This window comes from Brachionichthys hirsutus, chromosome 14 (assembly GCF_040956055.1).
Source record: "Brachionichthys hirsutus isolate HB-005 chromosome 14, CSIRO-AGI_Bhir_v1, whole genome shotgun sequence".
Lineage (NCBI taxonomy): Eukaryota > Metazoa > Chordata > Actinopteri > Lophiiformes > Brachionichthyidae > Brachionichthys > Brachionichthys hirsutus.
This window is the reverse complement of record NC_090910.1, coordinates 12,326,875-12,344,691: the sequence shown is the minus strand read 5'-3', so window position 1 is coordinate 12,344,691 and position 17,817 is coordinate 12,326,875. Positions and strand designations below refer to the sequence as shown.

Here is a 17,817-nt window from a genome sequence, read left to right as displayed (position 1 = left end):
GTGTTCGCTGACTAATTGAGCGCTTCGCTTGATTACCGCCGTTATTGTCTGACGGCTCGCGCTGTAATTAACGAATAGACGAGAACGCCCGGATTTGATTCCTGACTCTCGCCTGGCAGAAGGAAGTCGGTATTTCTCGTCATTGATTACATCGTCCTACAGGCTCATTAAGTAGATCAATCTGCAGACACGGCATAAGCCTAACCCTGAGCAGTGATTGGCTGTTTTACCAAGTCCTAAAAACCTTAACCCCCCCCTCTTTATTGACCCTCGCCACGACTGCCCCCCCAACCATCAGGGATGTCCTACCCAAACACCAAACAAGCCACAAGGTGAAAATACGGCCTTCATTCTTTTATAAAGGAACGTCCATGACATGAACTCGCTGGACTTTCTTCAGTTCTCGGGCTAGCGCTTCCCCGGAGAGAGGCTGGGTCAGGACTGAGCCCGGGGCAGGATGCTGGATTAATAACACATAGTGCTGTGGAAAGGTTCGGATCACAGGAGGAGAGGCTGCCCAGGGCGGACGGCCAGCAAGCGAGGACAGAGAGCTGGGACCGGACTGAAGGGAGGACGTAGCGCCTAGGCTAGCACAGGAGAGGAGTCCAATGCGATGAGCTCAGCAGGAGGCCGTGTGAAAGATTCGAGAGGAGGAGGAGACCGGCGGTCCGGTGAGGCCTCGAGATGAAAAGGGCGTCTGAAACGGACGCCGTCGAAAAAGACGAAGTCTCGATGCAACCTGAAGTCCAGTCGACGTCGCGTCGGCCTTTCAATGCGTCCGGGCCCCGTGTGATTAGCATGTCCTGCGATTAGCATGTCCTGTGATTAGCATGTCCTGCGATTAGCATGTCCTGCGATTAGCATGTCCTGCACATGAGCAGCCCGTGTATCCGGACGCCAAACTGAAACGGCCCCTCTTGGTGTGCTGCTGGTCTCCAGCAAGGAGAGAACGCTGCTGAGGGGGCGGTTGGCGATGCTCTCCAAAGCGCGTTCTGAGTTGGAGCCATTGTGATGCTAATTCCGTCGCCTAATGGGCTATTAGATATGCCAGCAGATAGAGAGCTCTGCAGAGCAATCTCTGGGCTCTAATTACCTCGCCACATCGTGCGCTTGCTCACTACGGCAACGAGACAAAGCCACGGCGACGCATCGAAGGTGAAAAGAGGGCGGCGGCTGTATCAAAGCGGTCCTTTCCCGATGAAGCCGCCCTTCAAGGGTTTCCTCTCGCCGAGTCGTTTGGATTCGGGCGCTCCGAAGGTTTCCCCGTGGCGTCGACAGGTCAGACTCTAAAGCGCGTTGAGGTGAGACGTCACACTCTAGGGCTCTGCATTGTGTGACCATGAAAGGCTGGATCGGGTCGTCACTTCTTCACTTTCACGTTAGCCCCCCCCCCCCCCTCCCCCCCCTTGTCTCGTCGATCATTCTGCCGCAGCCTGACGAAAGTCGCCTCTTCTTGGCAGCTGATTGCTAAAACGCTCAAACGAGCCTAATTTAATGCGCCTTTGTGTTAAAAACATCATAAATTGAAGCATCCTCTGAAGCGCCGTCGCGTTGCTGATGAGCTAAACGGCTAATACCTTCATTAACATTGACGAGTATTTGTTTGCAGCAGCTGTTGTAGCAGGATGAACTTCCAGCGCCTTTGGCTGCGTTTGGACTTCGTTCCGCAGCCAAGAGCAGAACTTTGTGTTTTAAAAGTCCACATTTGTGTGTCTCCTGCAGGTAACGAGCTGCTGTACCGCGACCGCAGCGGCAACGTGGTCAAGTTCAACGCCGACGACAATGAAACCACCGTCTTGGTTCACAACAAGAAGTTTGTAAGTCTTTCTTTTCTCAGAAAGAATTAAATCATCGCTTTTCTCCCGGCGTCAGCAAATCAAAGAGCAACAAAAGCCCTTTTTTCTTTCTTTCAAACGATCCATTATTACCGTGAAATGTGAGCCGCGTAGTTAAAGCTTCCAACGGAGCTGTGGCGTCGGCGCCGGCGACACACAACATTATGTCCGCCATCAAATCGCAGAGGCCCGTTGCAAAGATTAATGCAACTCCCGTTTGCTCCGGGGGGGCGAGCGATCCATCAAAGCCAGTCGTTTAAGGACGAGTGTAATGAAAGAATAGCACGCATGGTTACAGGTCTCATCGTTTTGTCTCTCATGGTCCCGCCTCCATCCGTCTCTCCGTCCCAGGAAATGTACAAAGCCAGCGAGTACGAGGTGTCGCCCGACGCGAGGCACGTGCTGCTGGCCTACAACGTCGCTCCGGTGAGTCCCCGTCTGTTTGCTTGCTTTTTGAATTAGCAACCTGACAGCCAAATATGTCAGCCGCCTCCACGGGGGGGGGGGGGAGGAGGAGGCAATCAGAAGGCCTGTCGCACGCCGCTGCCTGTCAGCCACGGCGTCCGGGAGGCGGGACAGCCGAGTGGAATGGTACCGGGAGGCAGGAACACGAACGCCCCCCCCCACGGTGGCGCAGGGGGAGCTGGCTGGGAACAAATCATTTCTGGGTAATTCTCAATAAAATGTCCCACGATGGCATCGCCGCCGCCAATCCCTCGATCTCAGGATCACTAAAGCCATCTGTCTGCAGATCAATAAATGTATTTATACAATATTAAAGGAAGCGTGAGCACAGAGTACGGTGGCCTAGAAGGTTCACGCCATGAATGAGACGCTAACATAGCCGCTTTGTTCAGAACTAGCTCGTACAAGCTAACGCTGCACGCCTTAAACCCGCTGTGACATCACAACGACGCCATCAGATGTTGTGTTATTGCTTACTGGAGGTTCTTGAACTAAATAAATACTTTAATCCTCCTTAATTCACCATAAAATATAGAATTAGATGAGGCACAGGTGAAGCGGTAAACGCGTCGCCTGCGGGAGGCCGGGCTAACGGCGCGGCTGTTGTTCTGAGATTAGCGCGTCCAATCACACGGCAGCTTTTGGACGTGTTTGCTAGCAGACAGACATGAAACGTTGGCTCCTGCGCGGCGGGGGTGGGGCTTCGTTTCACTCGCTGCCTCTAACAGGTAGATCAAACACACGGTCGTTTTCTAAGCTGATGTTTTTGCTTAATTCTGCCGCGCCGCCGCGTCTCTGCGGCGTTCGCGCCGCCGGCGGAGATAAAAACCCGCCTGATATGAATAGAATATATTACCGCACTCGAGATGTCAACGGCGTTGCGTGAGCTCGCCGTTGGTATTCCGTCCCAGGCTGCATCACCTTGATAGATGGCGGTTCCTGCTACACGCTAGCAGCGCCCCGCCACGCCTCATCTGCGTTAGCATGTTGCGTGGCTCGCCGCGGCGCTCACAAACGCAACGTTTGCATACCAAATGCGTCTCCGGTGGGAGGCGACTTCCATCCGTGCCTGCTCCGTTCATAAACACTTTATTTATGGCGGACAGGAAGCGGAGGCGTCGCCCGTCGGAGGAGTCTTCTCTTCACATCTCAGAGATGAAATGCGAGCGCTGGGAAGTTGGCTCCCGATTTTTTTACGGCGGCCAATCGGATCCGTAGCTGCTGCTCAGTGCACGGGATGCATTGATGGGGTCAGAATCGCATAAGAACGGCTCGCTGAAAGAGGGCGGGGATAATGGGGGGGGGAAAGGGGCGGATCCAGGAACTGTTTTGTCTCTTCTTCTGACCATTTGCATTTCGGTCAGTGTTTCCTGTTCTCACCTCGGTTGTCGTTCGTCTTCCGTCGCCTACTTCTTGTGACGTCGTCCTTCCTCCGTCCTCCAGGTGTACCAGCACTCCTACACGGCGTTCTTCATCATCTGCAGCCTGGAGACGCCGTAAGTCACGCGACCTGCATCCTGGGGGAGCTCATCCCCGCCTGTTCCCGAAACCCGTCGCCCTCGACATCGGCGCCTCTTTCTCTTCCGAAGCTCCGAAATCTAGTTTCGCCGACCGACTCCAGCCTTGAAGAAAAGATCGCTTAATTTCCACGTGACGCGGAACCATCGGGAACCATTTGGGATTTGCGCGTCGCTCGCTGATGTATTTGCACTGCCCCCTAGTGGAGGCGCTCCATGACCTCATTCATCCTGAGCTGGAGGCAAAGTCGGTTGTACAGCAGCGCCTCTAATTCTGCAGCGATCGCTGCGCCCGCGTCGCTGCGGCGGCGTGGGAAACAATCGCTGCGCCCGCGTCGCTGCACCTCCTTGATGGGCGGCTTTCTTGTCTTCGCAGGGAGACGTGGAACTTAAACCCCCCAGAGGTGCGAAATGCTCAGCTGCAGTACGCAGGATGGGGGCCCCGGGGCCAGCAGCTGGTAAGACGGAGACGTGATGTCACACAAAGGGGTCCTCAAATGTGCCTGCTTAAAATCACGGTCCTGACGAGATGAAAAAAAAAATCTGAAAGTTGAATCTTGTGCTAAGCTAACGCTAAGCTAACTCAAACGGTATAGCTTGGTCTGGACGAGCCACGGAGTCGCGTCTCGCCGGATCTCCGTGAGCGACGGGCTTCAGTAATCACTCATGAATATTCATTACCTCTGATGTCGAATCCTGTGAAGGTCGCAGCTCATGAAGGCGGGTCAAACAAACAAAACTAACGATGCGTTTAAGTACACAGACGGCGTCAGACGTGGGAATTTAACCCGCAGCGGCTGAGCGCGAGGCCGCTGTGACATTTCACTGACGTCCACGACCCTCCGGCGGCGTTTTCATCATGTGACGGACGGCGTGTTCAGCCGGCGTGACCAGCTGACCGGCAGGCGATTGGATAACGAAGGCTGCCGGCGCTCCAGGACGTTAAACGCCCGCCTCCTCCGATCAGGCCTCGCCTGCGCCGCCCAACTTTGACTTCTTGAGAACAGTTTTGTCCCTCGGGGCGCAATGATTCGCCGAGATTCTCCAGTAAACACATTTCAAATTAGAAACTCTCCTCCCGAAGGCGAGGAGCGACGGTCCTCCCAAGATGAGTCGTTTCCCGCCTCCGACGTCGCACAGAGGAACTTGTCGGAGCGCTAATGAGCTTCGGTGCGTCGGTTCTCAGGGCGGACTGTAACCGATAACAACCTGCAGCACAACGCTATTAATTACCAGATATCTCATCAGTGGATTAATTAACGCAGCCCCTCGATTGATGGAGCCTCAAGTTTCCCACCATTAGTCACGAGTTGGTTGTGCTACGCTAGCGCGAAGCTAAGCAGCTGCTGCTGCCCCTGGAGGTTCAGGTGTCCTCTGTCGGAGGGGCGGAGGTTGAACCGGGGTACATCCAGACGTCTTGTGTACATAAATTAGCCCGCCTGTTTATACACTTAATTAAATCCGCTTTACTTCCCCGTAGAGGACGAGCACGCAAACGCAGCTGTCGGGCCACATGTTAGCATTTGTTAGGCTAAAAAGTCAACTCGACTGGATGCACGGGGTCTCATCGGTTTGGTTTTGTGCTGGAATAAATCCCATAGTCCCTTCAGCATGGGGATGCCACACCTTCGAAGTCTGCGCTAGCATCCGTTTAGCCTTCAGCTATCAAACTACGTCAGGAATATTTCAGGAACGCGTCCACAAAGCGTGGAGAGACGCTGGCTCGGCCGTGCTAGTGGTGGGAGGTTGTAATTGAAGCTAGCTGGTAACTTTAGCATGCTGCTGCCCTCGCGGTGACTTGGATAATCCAAACGTGGAAGCCGGCCATCGCTGGCAGACGCCAGGTTTAGACTTCATGATCCTGTGATTGATCTCAGCGGCATTAAGGCTGTAACTTCTTAAGATTCCAGCCCCGGGCGCCGTCCGGATCCATTATTTCCCGTAATGAAAGAGCTGACCTTCAGTTATCTTCAACGCCCTGCAGGCCGGCGGGCGTGAGCCTCAAAGTCAAGATTTGGTCCCAAGGTGTTCCGTCTTATCGGCATTTGAAAGACACACCCCCCCCCCCCACCTCACCTCTTTGTTGCCGGCGAATGATGTAACTGCTCATTCATCGTACGGAAATCCCCGGTTGGAAAAAGGGTCAGCTAAAGATTGAAGGGGTTCAGCGTCTGGGAGGACGGCGGGGCGGGCTTCAGAAGAAGAAGAAGAAGAAGAAGAAGAAGAAGCAGCAGCTCCGATCCCGAGTCTTGAATACGTTTCTCTCTCTGCAGATCTTCATTTTCGAGAACAACATCTACTATCGCTCGACGGTGGAGAGCCGGTCCATTCGCCTGGTGTCCACCGGCAAGGAGGGCGTCGTCTTCAACGGGCTCAGCGATTGGCTGTACGAAGGTACGCTGTGTCGTGTTGCGATTTTAGAAACAACAACAGCTAAAGTGGTTTTCACGGAATCTACCTGCGTGTGGATTCAGACGCTATTACCCAGCAAGCTAGCTAGCGCGGACGCGGTCGCCTCCGTGTCGCTGAAGTTCCGTTTGCCGTTTCTTCTTCCGCTTTATTGGTCCCAGTTGTCGTGTAAAATGGTTGATATAAATACTCCCTCCACGTATTTCCACGTATTTGATGCTTCGCTGCTCCTCGCCAGCCTGCAGGAATCTGTTGGGTTTTAGTTTTTTGTTGCTGCATGCGCTCATTTGCATAAAATAAACTCGTCACAACGAACAACATGGAAAACAAGAACGTTGAGGAGGCGAGAGCCGGCGGAGCGGCAGCAGGTTCCTCCTCCTTCCGGACTGGAGTGAAACGTAAAGCGTTTTATTGTTCTTCCTGTCGCTGCATAAATATTCAACCAGATTAAATCATGAACTTTTATTCCGCTCTGATCGGCCCGCTTCCTGCAGCCCGTCTGAGCTAGCGCGCTGGCTAACGTTAGCGGCAGGATTAGCGAGGCTTACTTTCTCCTGCACATCCTTATTAAATAAAAGGTCAAACGAGCCTCCTTCCTCCTCCTCCTCCTCCTCCTCCTCTCCCATGACTCCACAGTTACATTTGCATTAACCAGTAATGACTTGAGACAATAAGACACCCCCCCCCCCCCCCGTCTGCAGCCGCATTAATGTTCCTGGCGAGCCGCGCTTGAATTCCTGCAGGTAAATTAAAACTGGAAAGTCTGTCACTTTGCGTTAATCCACGCCCCCCTGCCCCCCCCCCCCAAATGTTCTGCATCGGTTGATTTGCAGATGTCACGGTGCGCCGCCGAACAAAGAATCACCTGCGCGCCTCGCGGCGAAAACGCCGCCGCCGAGCTAGCGTTCAGCTAATGAATTTGTCTGCCGCTATGGGTGTGGTCCGCGGGGGGGGGGGGGGGGGGCGCCAGGTTGTTTCATTCATGGCCGCCGCTGCCAGGCAGATGGTTTTCCATGCTAATGATTCCCGCAAAGGTCACGCCAAGGTCAAGCCGAGGCTCACCGGCGAGAAATGCAGTCTTAAGCTCTGCTTGTCGCCGGGCGGCGGGCTTGATGCCGGGGGGGTTAAAGGTCGCGGAGTAAACCAGCAGGCTGGGACGTCCTCCGGTGCTAATTTGCTGCTTTAAATCTGGGCGGGTGCGTTTGTTTTGTGCACCAGGACAAACAGGAACGGGAAAAACAATTAAAGCGGCGCAGCCAGAACCCCGGCGGCGGTGGATCGGCGTCCAAAGCGCCTCCGGGGGGGGCTGTTGTGATACCGACACATCCTGCATGAGTCGCCGCCCAAGGAAGCGGCTGTTTAGCAGGCTCTGGTGCGGCGAGATAAAAGCCTCCGCCTCCGCCGCCGCCGCCATCCCGGGCGTGTTTGCCCGTAGACGTTTGGCCCGTCGCCGTCGAAAGGCTCGATCGCACGACTGCGTCTGTTTGTCGCTGCGTTTGCTGCCTGCAGGGCGGCGCCGAACGCACACGCCACGTGAATGAAAACGGCGGTTGACAACCAATGAAACGCTCCCGTTTGGATCATGTGACGCTGCTGCCCTCTGCAGGTCACAGATGGGACTTCTGAATGTCCCTGACTCTCCGGTTAACTGCTGAGTCATGCTCCATCGGATCAGAACCCAGAAATCATCTCTGACGGCTGGAAGCTTCACTTAAGCTCCTCCCGCTGATGACACGCGTGGAGACCTGAGGTCACCAGGACAGGCGCTGGGGGGGCTAATGAAGATGCTAACTGGCGGTTGCTAATTCCCCAGCGCTAGCACCCAGGCCTGCAGCCGGCGGCTCGCCGTTAACGGGAATCTGTTCTCCTTCTCTCTTCCAGAGGAGATTTTTCAGTCCCACATCGCCCACTGGTGGTCTCCGGACGGCGCCAGGTTGGCGTACGCCACCATCAACGACACCCTGGTGCCCCGGATGGAGCTGCCCATGTTCACCGGGACTCTTTACCCGATGGGGAAGGAGTACCACTACCCCAAGGTCCGGCTCCGTCCCGGATCCCGGATCCTTCCCCGGGTTTCCCGGGAGTGTGGCCTAACTGTCTCCCCGTTTCCTGCCAGGCCGGCGAGGAGAACCCGGTGATCACGCTGCACGTCGTGAACCTCAACGGTCCGCTTCACACCATCGAGATGAGGAGGCCCGACGACCCCAGGATCGGGTGCGGCGCCCGCCGGGGTTCACGCCCTCATTAATATTCAGATTCACCTCCTGCTGGGACTCGCTCCTTTCTTCTTCTGTGGTTCTGACGTGTAACTTAAAGGGACAGCGCACCTAAACGCTTCCTGTGTGTCTGCTCAGCGAGTTCTACGTTACCATGGTGAAATGGGCCACCAGCACCAAACTGGCCATCAACTGGCTGAACCGAGCCCAGAACATCTCCATCCTCACGCTGTGCGAGGCGACGACGGGCGTCTGCACGAAGGTACGGCCAGTAACTAAAGTAACTAGTAACTATACGCCCAGTAACTAAAGTAACTAGTAACTATACACCCAGTAACTAGTAACTATAAGTAAGGTACGCCCAGTAACGAAAGTAACTGGTAACTATACACCCAGTAACTAGTAACTATAAGTAAGGTACGCCCAGTAACGAAAGTGACTACTAACGATAATACTAGTAACTAGTAACTAAAGTAACTAGTAACGAGAGTAACGAGTTACTAAAGTAACGAGTTGCTAAAATAACGAGTTACAAAAGTAACGAGTTACTAAAGTAACGAGTTACTAAAGTAACGAGTTACAAAAGTAACTAGTTACAAAAGTAACTAGTTACAAAAGTAACTAGTTGCAAAAGTAACTAGCAACTATACGCCCAGTAACTAAAGTAACTAGTAACTTCCTGTCTGCGTTCTGACTGCCGTCTGCAGAAACACGAGGATGAAAGCGAAGGCTGGCTGCACAGACAGGTGAGGAGACCTCGAAGGTTCAAAGGTCGCGCGACACGCCTCTATAAAAGCAGGGAATCTTTTCCTGGCGTTCCCGACGTTCAGCGGTTTTCCTGTTGGACGTTCTCCAGAACGAGAAGCCTCTGTTCTCCAAGGATGGACTGAAGCTCTTCTTCACTCGGGCCATTCCCCAAGGAGGAAGAGGGAAGTTCTTCCACGTCTCCATGTCCGTCTCGCAGGTGGGACGTTAGCGTTAGCGTTCCAAACCTTTTTATTCTGTGCTTTTACTTTGGAGGATTGTTAGCTTTAGCTTTGAAGTTCATCTGTTTACCTGTTTGTTTGTTTAACCTGCTTCTTTTAATTTGTATCGATCTTTAAACGATTAATATTGTAATTTAATTGTGCGATAAATTGATCTCTTTCCTGACGTTAATATTAATGTGCCGGATTGATTGATTTTATAGTTGTGGTGTTCTCCTCCCCCCCAGCCCAACACCAGCGCCGACACGCTGCAGTCCATCACGTCCGGGGACTGGGACGTGACCCGGGTTCTGGCCTACGACGAGGACGGCCAGCTGATGTGAGCGCCGGCGCCGAGCAGCGAACCCGTCGAACATCCGGCGCCGCTTCATTAGATATTCACGGCGGCGTCGATAACGAACCTGCGACGAGAAACGGCGGGAGATCGTCTCGTTATTAGATCAGACTATTTGATCCGGTTTAGAGCTGAACAAAACGCCCATAAATGGGCTTCCTGAGACGAGGTTGGTTTATTTCAAAACTCTGCTGGAGGGATCTCACTTCCTGCTTCCTGCTTCCTGTTGACGCAGATACTTCCTGAGCACAGAGGACGGCCCCACGCGGAGACACCTTTACAGGTGACCCCCCCGTTTTACCTGCGCCGGGAGCGTTCCCCTCGTTTCAGATGGGAGCTAAAATCCGGTCCTTGTTTCCGCAGCGCCGACACGTTCGGGTCGTTCAACCGCCGCTGCCTGTCCTGCTCGCTGCCCGATAGCTGCGGCTACGTCGGCGGCGCCCTCAGCCGCAACATGAGCTACTTCCTGCTCCAATGCCAAGGTGGGAGCGATGGGGAGGGGCTTGGGGGTAAAGCAGCATTAGCATTAGCATTAGCACAGACTGCTCACGCTGGAACAAAGGCAAAGTGGCTTAACCACACCCACATTTTGACCGGAGGGAGGAGTTTATTGTTGGATCTTTAACGCGGCGCCCCCCCCCCCAGGCCCGGACGTCCCGTTTGTCTCCGTCTACCGGACCCAGAGGGACGGCGCCGCGCCGGACGGACAGAGTGAGCGCCTCAGCAGCTCAGTGACGTGAACAAACGACCTGTTTGTGTAACGCTGGTCATGTGACGCCTGCAGGCATCGCTGAAGTCCACAAGCTGGAGAGCAACGAGGAGCTGCGTCTGGCGCTGGCGTCCCGGCAGACGCCCACGGTGGAGTACCGGGAGGTCGCCGTGGACGACTACGGTGGGTGGCGTTAGCGTTGTTAGCTTTACTCTCTGAGGCCCCGCCCTACGTTCGTACCGGACGGCTTCACGCCTCCCGGCGGCGGCGGCGAGGGGGGCGTGGCCCTGCCGTCGACGCCACGCTAACTTCCTGTGTCTGCGTTGCAGCTTTGTCGATGCAGATCCTCAAACCTGCCGGCTTCGCCGACGCGGCGCTCTATCCTCTCCTCCTGCTTGTGTACGTATGAGCGCATGTTCTCACACACTCGTGTGCAGTGCACGTGGCGCGCACACACACACACATGAAACGTGTCCCCCCCCGCTGACCCGGTTCTGTGTGGTTCTGTGTCTGTCTTTGCAGCGACGGGACGCCCGGTGGCCAGACGGTGGCGGAGCGGTTCCACATGGACTGGGCCACGGCGCTGGCGAGCAGCTTCGGCGCCATCGTGGCGCGCTGCGACGGGCGGGGCAGCGGCTTCCGGGGGACCAACCTGCTGCACCGGATCCAGAAGAAGCTGGGGGTCCTCGAGGAACAGGACCAGACCGACGGGCTCAAGTACGTCCCGGCGCCCGGCCGGACGCCGCTGGGTCCGAACGTTCAACCCGACTTGGTTCTTCCTTTCTTGCAGTTTAATTCTGAAAGCGCCGTACGTCGACAGAACCAGAGTCGGAGCGTTTGGAAAGGTAAGATCGGGTTCTGGTGCCGGGACTTTGAGGCCGGCTGTAGATCGGACCGTTCCTCAGAACGTCTCCGTCCCACCTCAGGAGTACGGCGGCTACGTGACCAGCCTGCTGGTCAGCGGCGAGGACTCTCCCGTCAAGTGCGGCGCCGTCCTCTCGCCCGTCACGGACTTTGAGCTCTACGGTAAGACGTCTCGGCCGGCGGTCCCCGATCACCGGTACCGGCCCCGCCCACGCCCGGTCGGAGTAACGAGACGTTTTCGTTTGGGCTTTGTTGCTTTGCAGCGTCGGCGTTTTCGGAGCGGTACCTCGGACTGCCTAAACCGGACCCGAGAGCGTACTCGGTAAGAAGCGATGGCCGCCGGGTCAGGCGCCGCCGTCTCTCATGTCTCCTCTCGTCTCTCCTCAGATGGCGAATTTAGCGCACAGAGCGTCTCAGTTCACGGACAGGAAGTTCCTCATCATCCATCCGACGGCCGACGGTAGGACGACGTTTACACGCGGCCCATTTTGATACAGTCCTGCAAAGCAGTTGACATTCTGCCCCCCCCTCCCCGACCCCGACCCCGACCCCCCCACAGAAAAGGTCCATTTCCAGCACACGGCGAAATTCATCTCCCAGCTCATCAGTGAAAAGGCCAACTACACGCTGCAGGTCGGGCTCCACTCTCCTAATTACACGATCCCACCGTCCTCGGCCCGGTTCGGCTCGGCGCCGCCCGGAGCGTCCTGATCCGACAGCCGGCTGAGATTAGAGCTCACAAAGCCTTCGTCCCGCAGAATGAGATTTACGGGACTTTAATCCAGTTAAGAGACGATGTCCAGCAGCCCATTGTCCGTCGGGGCCTCCGTTAGCCTCCGTTAGCCTCCGTTAGCCGCCGTTAGCCGCCGGGTCGGGCCGCGGAAGCCTCAGAATTCAGTGAGAATATCTTTGTGGCATTAAAACCCAGAACATTTTGTCTCGTTTAATCCCAATTAAAAGGAAGAAGGGATGAATCTGTTTCTATTTATCCGTCTGGAACTCGGTGGAGTCCGAAGGCGATTGAGTTCTGCTGCGGCGCCGTCGGTTTGTCTCGGACCGTCTCGAGTCCCGGTCCTTTCTAAATGCGAGTCTTTTCTTTCATCTTGGCGCCCCCTGGTGTCCCAGATCTACCCGGACGAGGGCCACTTCCTCCACGCCGAGGCGACGCGGCAGCACCTCAGCCAGGCCCTCGTCAACTTCTTCGAGGAATGCTTCAGGCTACCGGAAATGGCGTTTGAGGAGTTCGTGGAGGAGGAAGGCGAAGACGAGGGCTAGCCCGGCTGCCCGAGGCCCGTACGCCCCTCCCCCCCAGGCCCCGCCCACCAGCCATTCATGTTCCCGCCATCCTTTCCCAAGCACAACGCCGGCATCGTCCACAAAACGCAACGCTCACGTGTCGCTGCTCCGCCGGACTCCCCGTGTCCGCATGCTGAACCCAAGACAGACGAGCCACGCCCCCCCCCCCCCCAACAGGCCCCCCCAGGGAGCCGACAAAGGCTGCCGGACCAGCTCCTCGGACGCCTCGGCTCTCACACAGACGTTCGCGCTGTGAGCAGGAAGCACATAAACCGCGAGGAGGACCGGACCCCGGCGGTCCAGAACCAGGTTCTGTTTTTAAAGTTGTGTAGAACTTTTTGTTGGTCTGTGGTCGTGTCTGTTGTTCCTGCGGTCCGTAACGTAGCACACGAACGTTCCCTCGGCTTTCCCCGTCGTCTCGTAGCTCCCGTTTATTTATTCGATCGTGAACGTCCCGGTTCTGGAACGATGATCTGGATCAGCAGCAGCTTTACCGAGAACAAACGCCCCGCCGTGGGACGGGATCAGATTTACCTTCGACTAAAGGTAAGACCGACTCGTAGTTTAAATCTGAACCGAACCCATTTCCACCGGCGTGTAGACTCAACATTTATTTAATTCCTGAAACCTAAAATTTCTGACAATTTCTCAAACTGAGACTATTTTTAAAAGGATTGAAATTATCTACAAGTCATGAATTCATCCATCCTGAATGTTCCTTCCTGGGTCGCCTTGATGTTTAAATGTTGTTCAGACATTGTTTTATTCTAGAAAAGAACAAACGAACGAACGCTACTCCCCGAGTGTTTGTGCGTAAAAGCATTTTGACTATTTCTGTCCCGACGGAGTCCAAAGCGAACTTTACAAGGAAAGGTCAAACTCTCACCAGAGGTCGAGGACTTTTTTGAGACGCTCAACTTCAGCTACGTGAGGACAGACGACGGAATAAAGACATATTTTATCAGCCTCCAGGCTTTGATCTGCGTCCGTTTCTTTGGTCGGTTGAACACGGAACCGACTTTAAAACAAATCGGTCGTTACGTTTTGGGCCGGAGGAATGAGAAGAAGCGACGCCAAACCAGGAATCAAACAGAAACGATTTATTGAGAGACTCAGGGGCGGGGCCAAAGGTCCCAGAACGCCGATCGGACCGATCAGAAGTAGTATCTCTGCACGAGCACGCCCTTGGGCCCGTCGGCGGACGCCTCGTAGTTGTAGATCAGCGCTTTGCGCTCCTCTTCCTCAGACTCAAATCTGTGACCGCTCTTCCTCGCTGCAAGAAGTCAGAAGTGCAAAGGTCACAGCCCCGACGGGGGGGGGGGGGTTCCACGAAGGAGGGGATTCCACGAAGGAGGGGAACAGAGTTCTGCTGGTACCTTCACCGACGAAGAACTGGGCCGTGTAGAAGGTGGTCCTCACGGCCGCCGGCGAGTGAGCGACGTGAGGCCGGTTCCACTCGAAGGCGTTTTTCTCCGGGTGCCAGATCGACGCGTAGATGGGGTAGTGAAACGCTGCAGGGGGGGCGGGACCCGAGGTTCTCCTTAGAACCGATCGGCCCGGCTCGCCGGTGATTAATGATGCCTACCTTCCATCGTGGACACGAACTCGACGCCCTGAACCGTGTTCGTGGAGAGAACTCTGTAGAACTTGCTGAGCGCCTCGTCTGCCTCGTGAGTCTGAAACGGAGGGTGGGCGTTAGCGCCGCAAAGGGGCGGGGCATGAAGGACGGGCGCACTGAAGGACGTACCGACACCGTCACGCTCCACTGGTGGGAGTTCTCCGTCAGCGGCTCGCCGGCCAGGTCGCCCATGAGATCGGCCGGGAAGCCTCGGAACAGGCGGCTGTGATTGGCCGCTGGAAACGGGGAACAGAACCCACGACCATCAGAAACAGGGCACGGAACCCGCGACCATCACGAGACGCGCTGCCCAAAGGGGGCGGAGCCAACACCCGTCCTCGTTTAAGGCGGAGCCACACCATCAGTGAAGTCCAGCGGCAGCGAGACGGCGGCCGTGTCGGTCGGCGACAGAAGTCGTTTCCCGCTCGTCAGGAGGGTCAGCATCTGGAACCCGAGGCAGGTGCCCCACACGGGGAAGTAGTCGCCGCCGTCGGCCGCCTGAAACGGGACAGGAAGTTAACCCCGCATCGGCACGGCGAGCTCGGAGGCCGCGCCCGTTTTTACCTCGACGGCCAGATCGTAGAAGATCTTAGCGGCCGCTGCGTATCCGGATGAGGTGAGGTTAGCCGAGCCCCCCGGGAAGAGGATCCTGTTTACGGGCAGAACAGGAAGTCAGGACGCATCGGTGGAAACCGCCAAAATAAATCAAACCAGTCAAACTTTTATTACTTTATCAATCATTAACTTAGCTTCTCAGTTTATACCAAAACGTTTGGTATTTTTTTTAGTGGCCTGGATGCTCATGAATATTAATTATAATATTATGCCGACTTTTATTGGAAGATGGAAAATAAACACTTACAAAAAGCACACATCTGTTAAGAGAGGGGCTTTAATGACGTCACGTTTGGGCTCGTCCGTTCGCGTTAATTTCTACCGTAATTGCTGAACTATTATGCGCACCTGTGAAAAAGCCGCACCCACTGAATTAAAAAAAATATATATTTTGTACTAAAATAAGCCGCACATATTCGTAAGCCGCAAGTGCATTGAGACAAATGATATTTAACGGAACACGGCTCGTAACGATATCCGCAGCAGGTCTCCAAGGTGAACAGCCTCTGGCATGTTAGAATAAGGGAAGTCGGCAAATCAGATCCGTAACTTCGGGATAAGGATTGGCTCTAAGGGCTGGGTCGGTCGGGCTGGGGTGCGAAGCGGGGCTGGGCTCGAGCCGCGGCTGGGGGAGCAGTCGCCCCGTCGCCCTCCCCTCTCCGCCCGTCGGAGGCTGCGCGGCGCGCGCGCCCGCCTGGCGGGGTTTCCCCGTCCCCTTGCCCCCGTGCCCCTCATCCTCCGTCCGCGCGAGCGCGGTGCGGCGCCTTCGCCGGCGTCCGTCCGCGCGAGCGTGGTGCGGCAGGGGTGGGGACGCCCGGGAGGTCGAGGGGGTGGGTTCCTTCCCCGCTACGCGGCGCGTCCGACGCCGCGTAGCGGATGGCGGACAGGCGGCGGGGACCGGGTACGGCGGTCCAGCGGCGGCGACTCTGGACGAGCGCCGGGCCCTTCTCGCAGATCTCCCCAGCTACGCGCAAGCGGGGCTTTCCCTCCGGGCGGGCGGGCGTTAATTTTGTAACGAAAATAAATAGTCTTTAACGAAACACGGCTCGTAAAGAAAGTGGGAAAATATACGTAAATTTGCCGCGTCGTTGCATAAACCGCAAGGTTCAAAATATTGGAAAAAAGTAGCGGCTTGTACACCGAGAATTACGGTACTTTACGGAAACAACGTGTTTTATTTTGAAAAACCAAAGACGCGAAACCGTTTGATCTTGGAGAATCACGTGAGGAAACGTTAAAATCGTTACCCGTTAATGCTGCTGAAGAGCTTCTTGTAGTCCTCCGGCCTCTGGTTGACCCTGCGCAGCCAAGCTCGGGGTCAAACACCGACATGAGGCTGGAACTACAATGCCCAGGTGAGACAGGTGAGACAGGTGACTCACCGGATGGGGGCGACACGTGCCCCGGCCGCCTCCAGGAACTTCACGTAGGACGCGGCGATGTACTCGGTTCGGTTCGGCTGCGGCGAACGAACATCTTGAGCCAGAACACCTTGTTACAAAGGAAAACCCGGTTGCCCCGGCGACCGCTGAAACGTTAGCATGCGAGCTAGCTTAATTTAACGTTCAGTAACAAAGGGGGCTCACCGATAACGGGCCTGTCGGTCGAGCAGTCGGTGCCGGTGGCTGAAGAACAAAGCGGGAGGAGCATGAAGAGAAAGCAAAACGGTAAGAAAGAGACTTTTTGGGTCTTTAAATGTTTCCGCCTCGCCATAGTTCCGACCTGACGCCGGAAGCTACTGCACTTCCGGGGGGGCTCCTGTCAGAATAAAAGCACGTGACCGCTTGTCCCAGTTAAAAACAAAGAAGGGAAAGTGTGGAAGCCCGTTTCCGCCACATGCAAAAAACAAAACAAACCTCATAATTATGACTTAGTATCTCATAATCATGACTTAGTATCTCATAATCATGACTTTGCTCTCATAATTATGACTTAGTAGCTCATAATTATGGATTAGTATCTCATAATTATGACTTAGTAGCTCATAATTATGACTTTGCTCTCATAATTATGACTTAGTAGCTCATAATTATGACTTAGTATCTCATAATTATGACTTAGTATCTCATAATTATGACTTAGTATCTCATAATTATAACTTAATAACTCATAATTATGACTTAGTAGCTCATAATTATGACTTTGCTCTCATAATTTTGACTTAGTATCTCAATTATGACATCGTATCTCATAATTATGACTCAGTAGCTCATAATTATGACTTTAATCTCATAATTATGACTTTGCTCTCATAATCATGACTAAGTATCTCATAATTATGAGATAGCAAGAGACAGCAGGAAGGTCTGCCGGGCCTGCTTGTAGATTAAACAACGCTTAACAAGTCGTTCAAGCTTCAGCTCAATTAGTTCAAATATTGATTTTTGCAACAGGTTTTTAACTTTGCATGAAAGGAGGTCAGAAGAGAGAGAGAGAACGCTGACAGCCTCGGCGTCCCAAAGCTTCCCGATCAACACTTTCTTTTGTCTTTTCACAAAAGAGGTGGTTGGTGGACAAAAAGACAAACGAGCAAACAGGAGACACGTCTGAGTTCACCTCAGGTCGAGCTGTCCCTTTGGGTTTGAGTAGGAAACACAGAAGCAATATTTAGAGTAATATTCCATCAGTTCTTTTACCTTTGTGTCGCTGAAATCCTCGCGCGCAGGTGGGTTTGGGCATCGTCCGTCACTGGCAGGCCGCCGCCGCCAGCCGGAGCTCCAACGGGACCTTCTAACTAATAATGGACCGCTATCCCCGACACGGTCGACCCACAGCACAAATCTGAGTCTTCAAAGAAAGGACGTCTGTAATTACTCGGAACCGGGCAGGAGAAACGGAGGTGGACTCGGTCCGGAACGAGTTCTGAGGAGCCAGCCGGGATCTGCTCCCAGCGGCTCGCAGCCTGAGGTTCTTTTGCTGGGCAACGATTGGCTGCAAAGCTAAACCGCTATGA

General features: G+C 54.6%; 2 protein-coding genes across 2 annotated transcripts in view; one reads left to right on the top strand and one right to left on the bottom strand.

Annotated features, from left to right (window-relative positions):
* Positions 1 to 12,653, top strand: part of LOC137904129 (A-type potassium channel modulatory protein DPP6-like) — a 39,681-nt gene extending 27,028 nt beyond the window's left edge. Inside the window, exons 5-27 of the mRNA XM_068748292.1 lie at positions 1,723 to 1,817; positions 2,187 to 2,261; positions 3,744 to 3,796; positions 4,194 to 4,275; positions 6,091 to 6,211; positions 8,108 to 8,262; positions 8,343 to 8,440; positions 8,581 to 8,704; positions 9,150 to 9,188; positions 9,299 to 9,406; positions 9,656 to 9,747; positions 9,998 to 10,045; positions 10,126 to 10,244; positions 10,408 to 10,473; positions 10,547 to 10,654; positions 10,801 to 10,870; positions 10,994 to 11,188; positions 11,262 to 11,316; positions 11,398 to 11,497; positions 11,599 to 11,657; positions 11,723 to 11,795; positions 11,895 to 11,968; positions 12,461 to 12,653. Of these exons, the coding sequence (XP_068604393.1) occupies positions 1,723 to 1,817; positions 2,187 to 2,261; positions 3,744 to 3,796; positions 4,194 to 4,275; positions 6,091 to 6,211; positions 8,108 to 8,262; positions 8,343 to 8,440; positions 8,581 to 8,704; positions 9,150 to 9,188; positions 9,299 to 9,406; positions 9,656 to 9,747; positions 9,998 to 10,045; positions 10,126 to 10,244; positions 10,408 to 10,473; positions 10,547 to 10,654; positions 10,801 to 10,870; positions 10,994 to 11,188; positions 11,262 to 11,316; positions 11,398 to 11,497; positions 11,599 to 11,657; positions 11,723 to 11,795; positions 11,895 to 11,968; positions 12,461 to 12,610 (2,159 nt within the window). The 3' untranslated portion in view covers positions 12,611 to 12,653. The remainder of the gene's footprint in view (positions 1 to 1,722; positions 1,818 to 2,186; positions 2,262 to 3,743; positions 3,797 to 4,193; positions 4,276 to 6,090; positions 6,212 to 8,107; positions 8,263 to 8,342; positions 8,441 to 8,580; positions 8,705 to 9,149; positions 9,189 to 9,298; positions 9,407 to 9,655; positions 9,748 to 9,997; positions 10,046 to 10,125; positions 10,245 to 10,407; positions 10,474 to 10,546; positions 10,655 to 10,800; positions 10,871 to 10,993; positions 11,189 to 11,261; positions 11,317 to 11,397; positions 11,498 to 11,598; positions 11,658 to 11,722; positions 11,796 to 11,894; positions 11,969 to 12,460) is intronic.
* Positions 12,654 to 13,716: 1,063 nt separating this feature from the next.
* Positions 13,717 to 17,543, bottom strand: ggh (gamma-glutamyl hydrolase (conjugase, folylpolygammaglutamyl hydrolase)). The gene is made up of 10 exons (XM_068748291.1): positions 17,501 to 17,543; positions 16,451 to 16,489; positions 16,247 to 16,355; positions 16,112 to 16,162; positions 14,814 to 14,898; positions 14,609 to 14,747; positions 14,379 to 14,485; positions 14,217 to 14,307; positions 14,008 to 14,142; positions 13,717 to 13,904 (listed from the first exon to the last, which is right to left on the bottom strand). Exons 1-10 carry the CDS (start codon positions 17,541 to 17,543, stop codon positions 13,786 to 13,788), a joined length of 918 nt encoding a protein of 305 aa, XP_068604392.1. The 3' UTR covers positions 13,717 to 13,785.
* Positions 17,544 to 17,817: the final 274 nt, after the last annotated feature.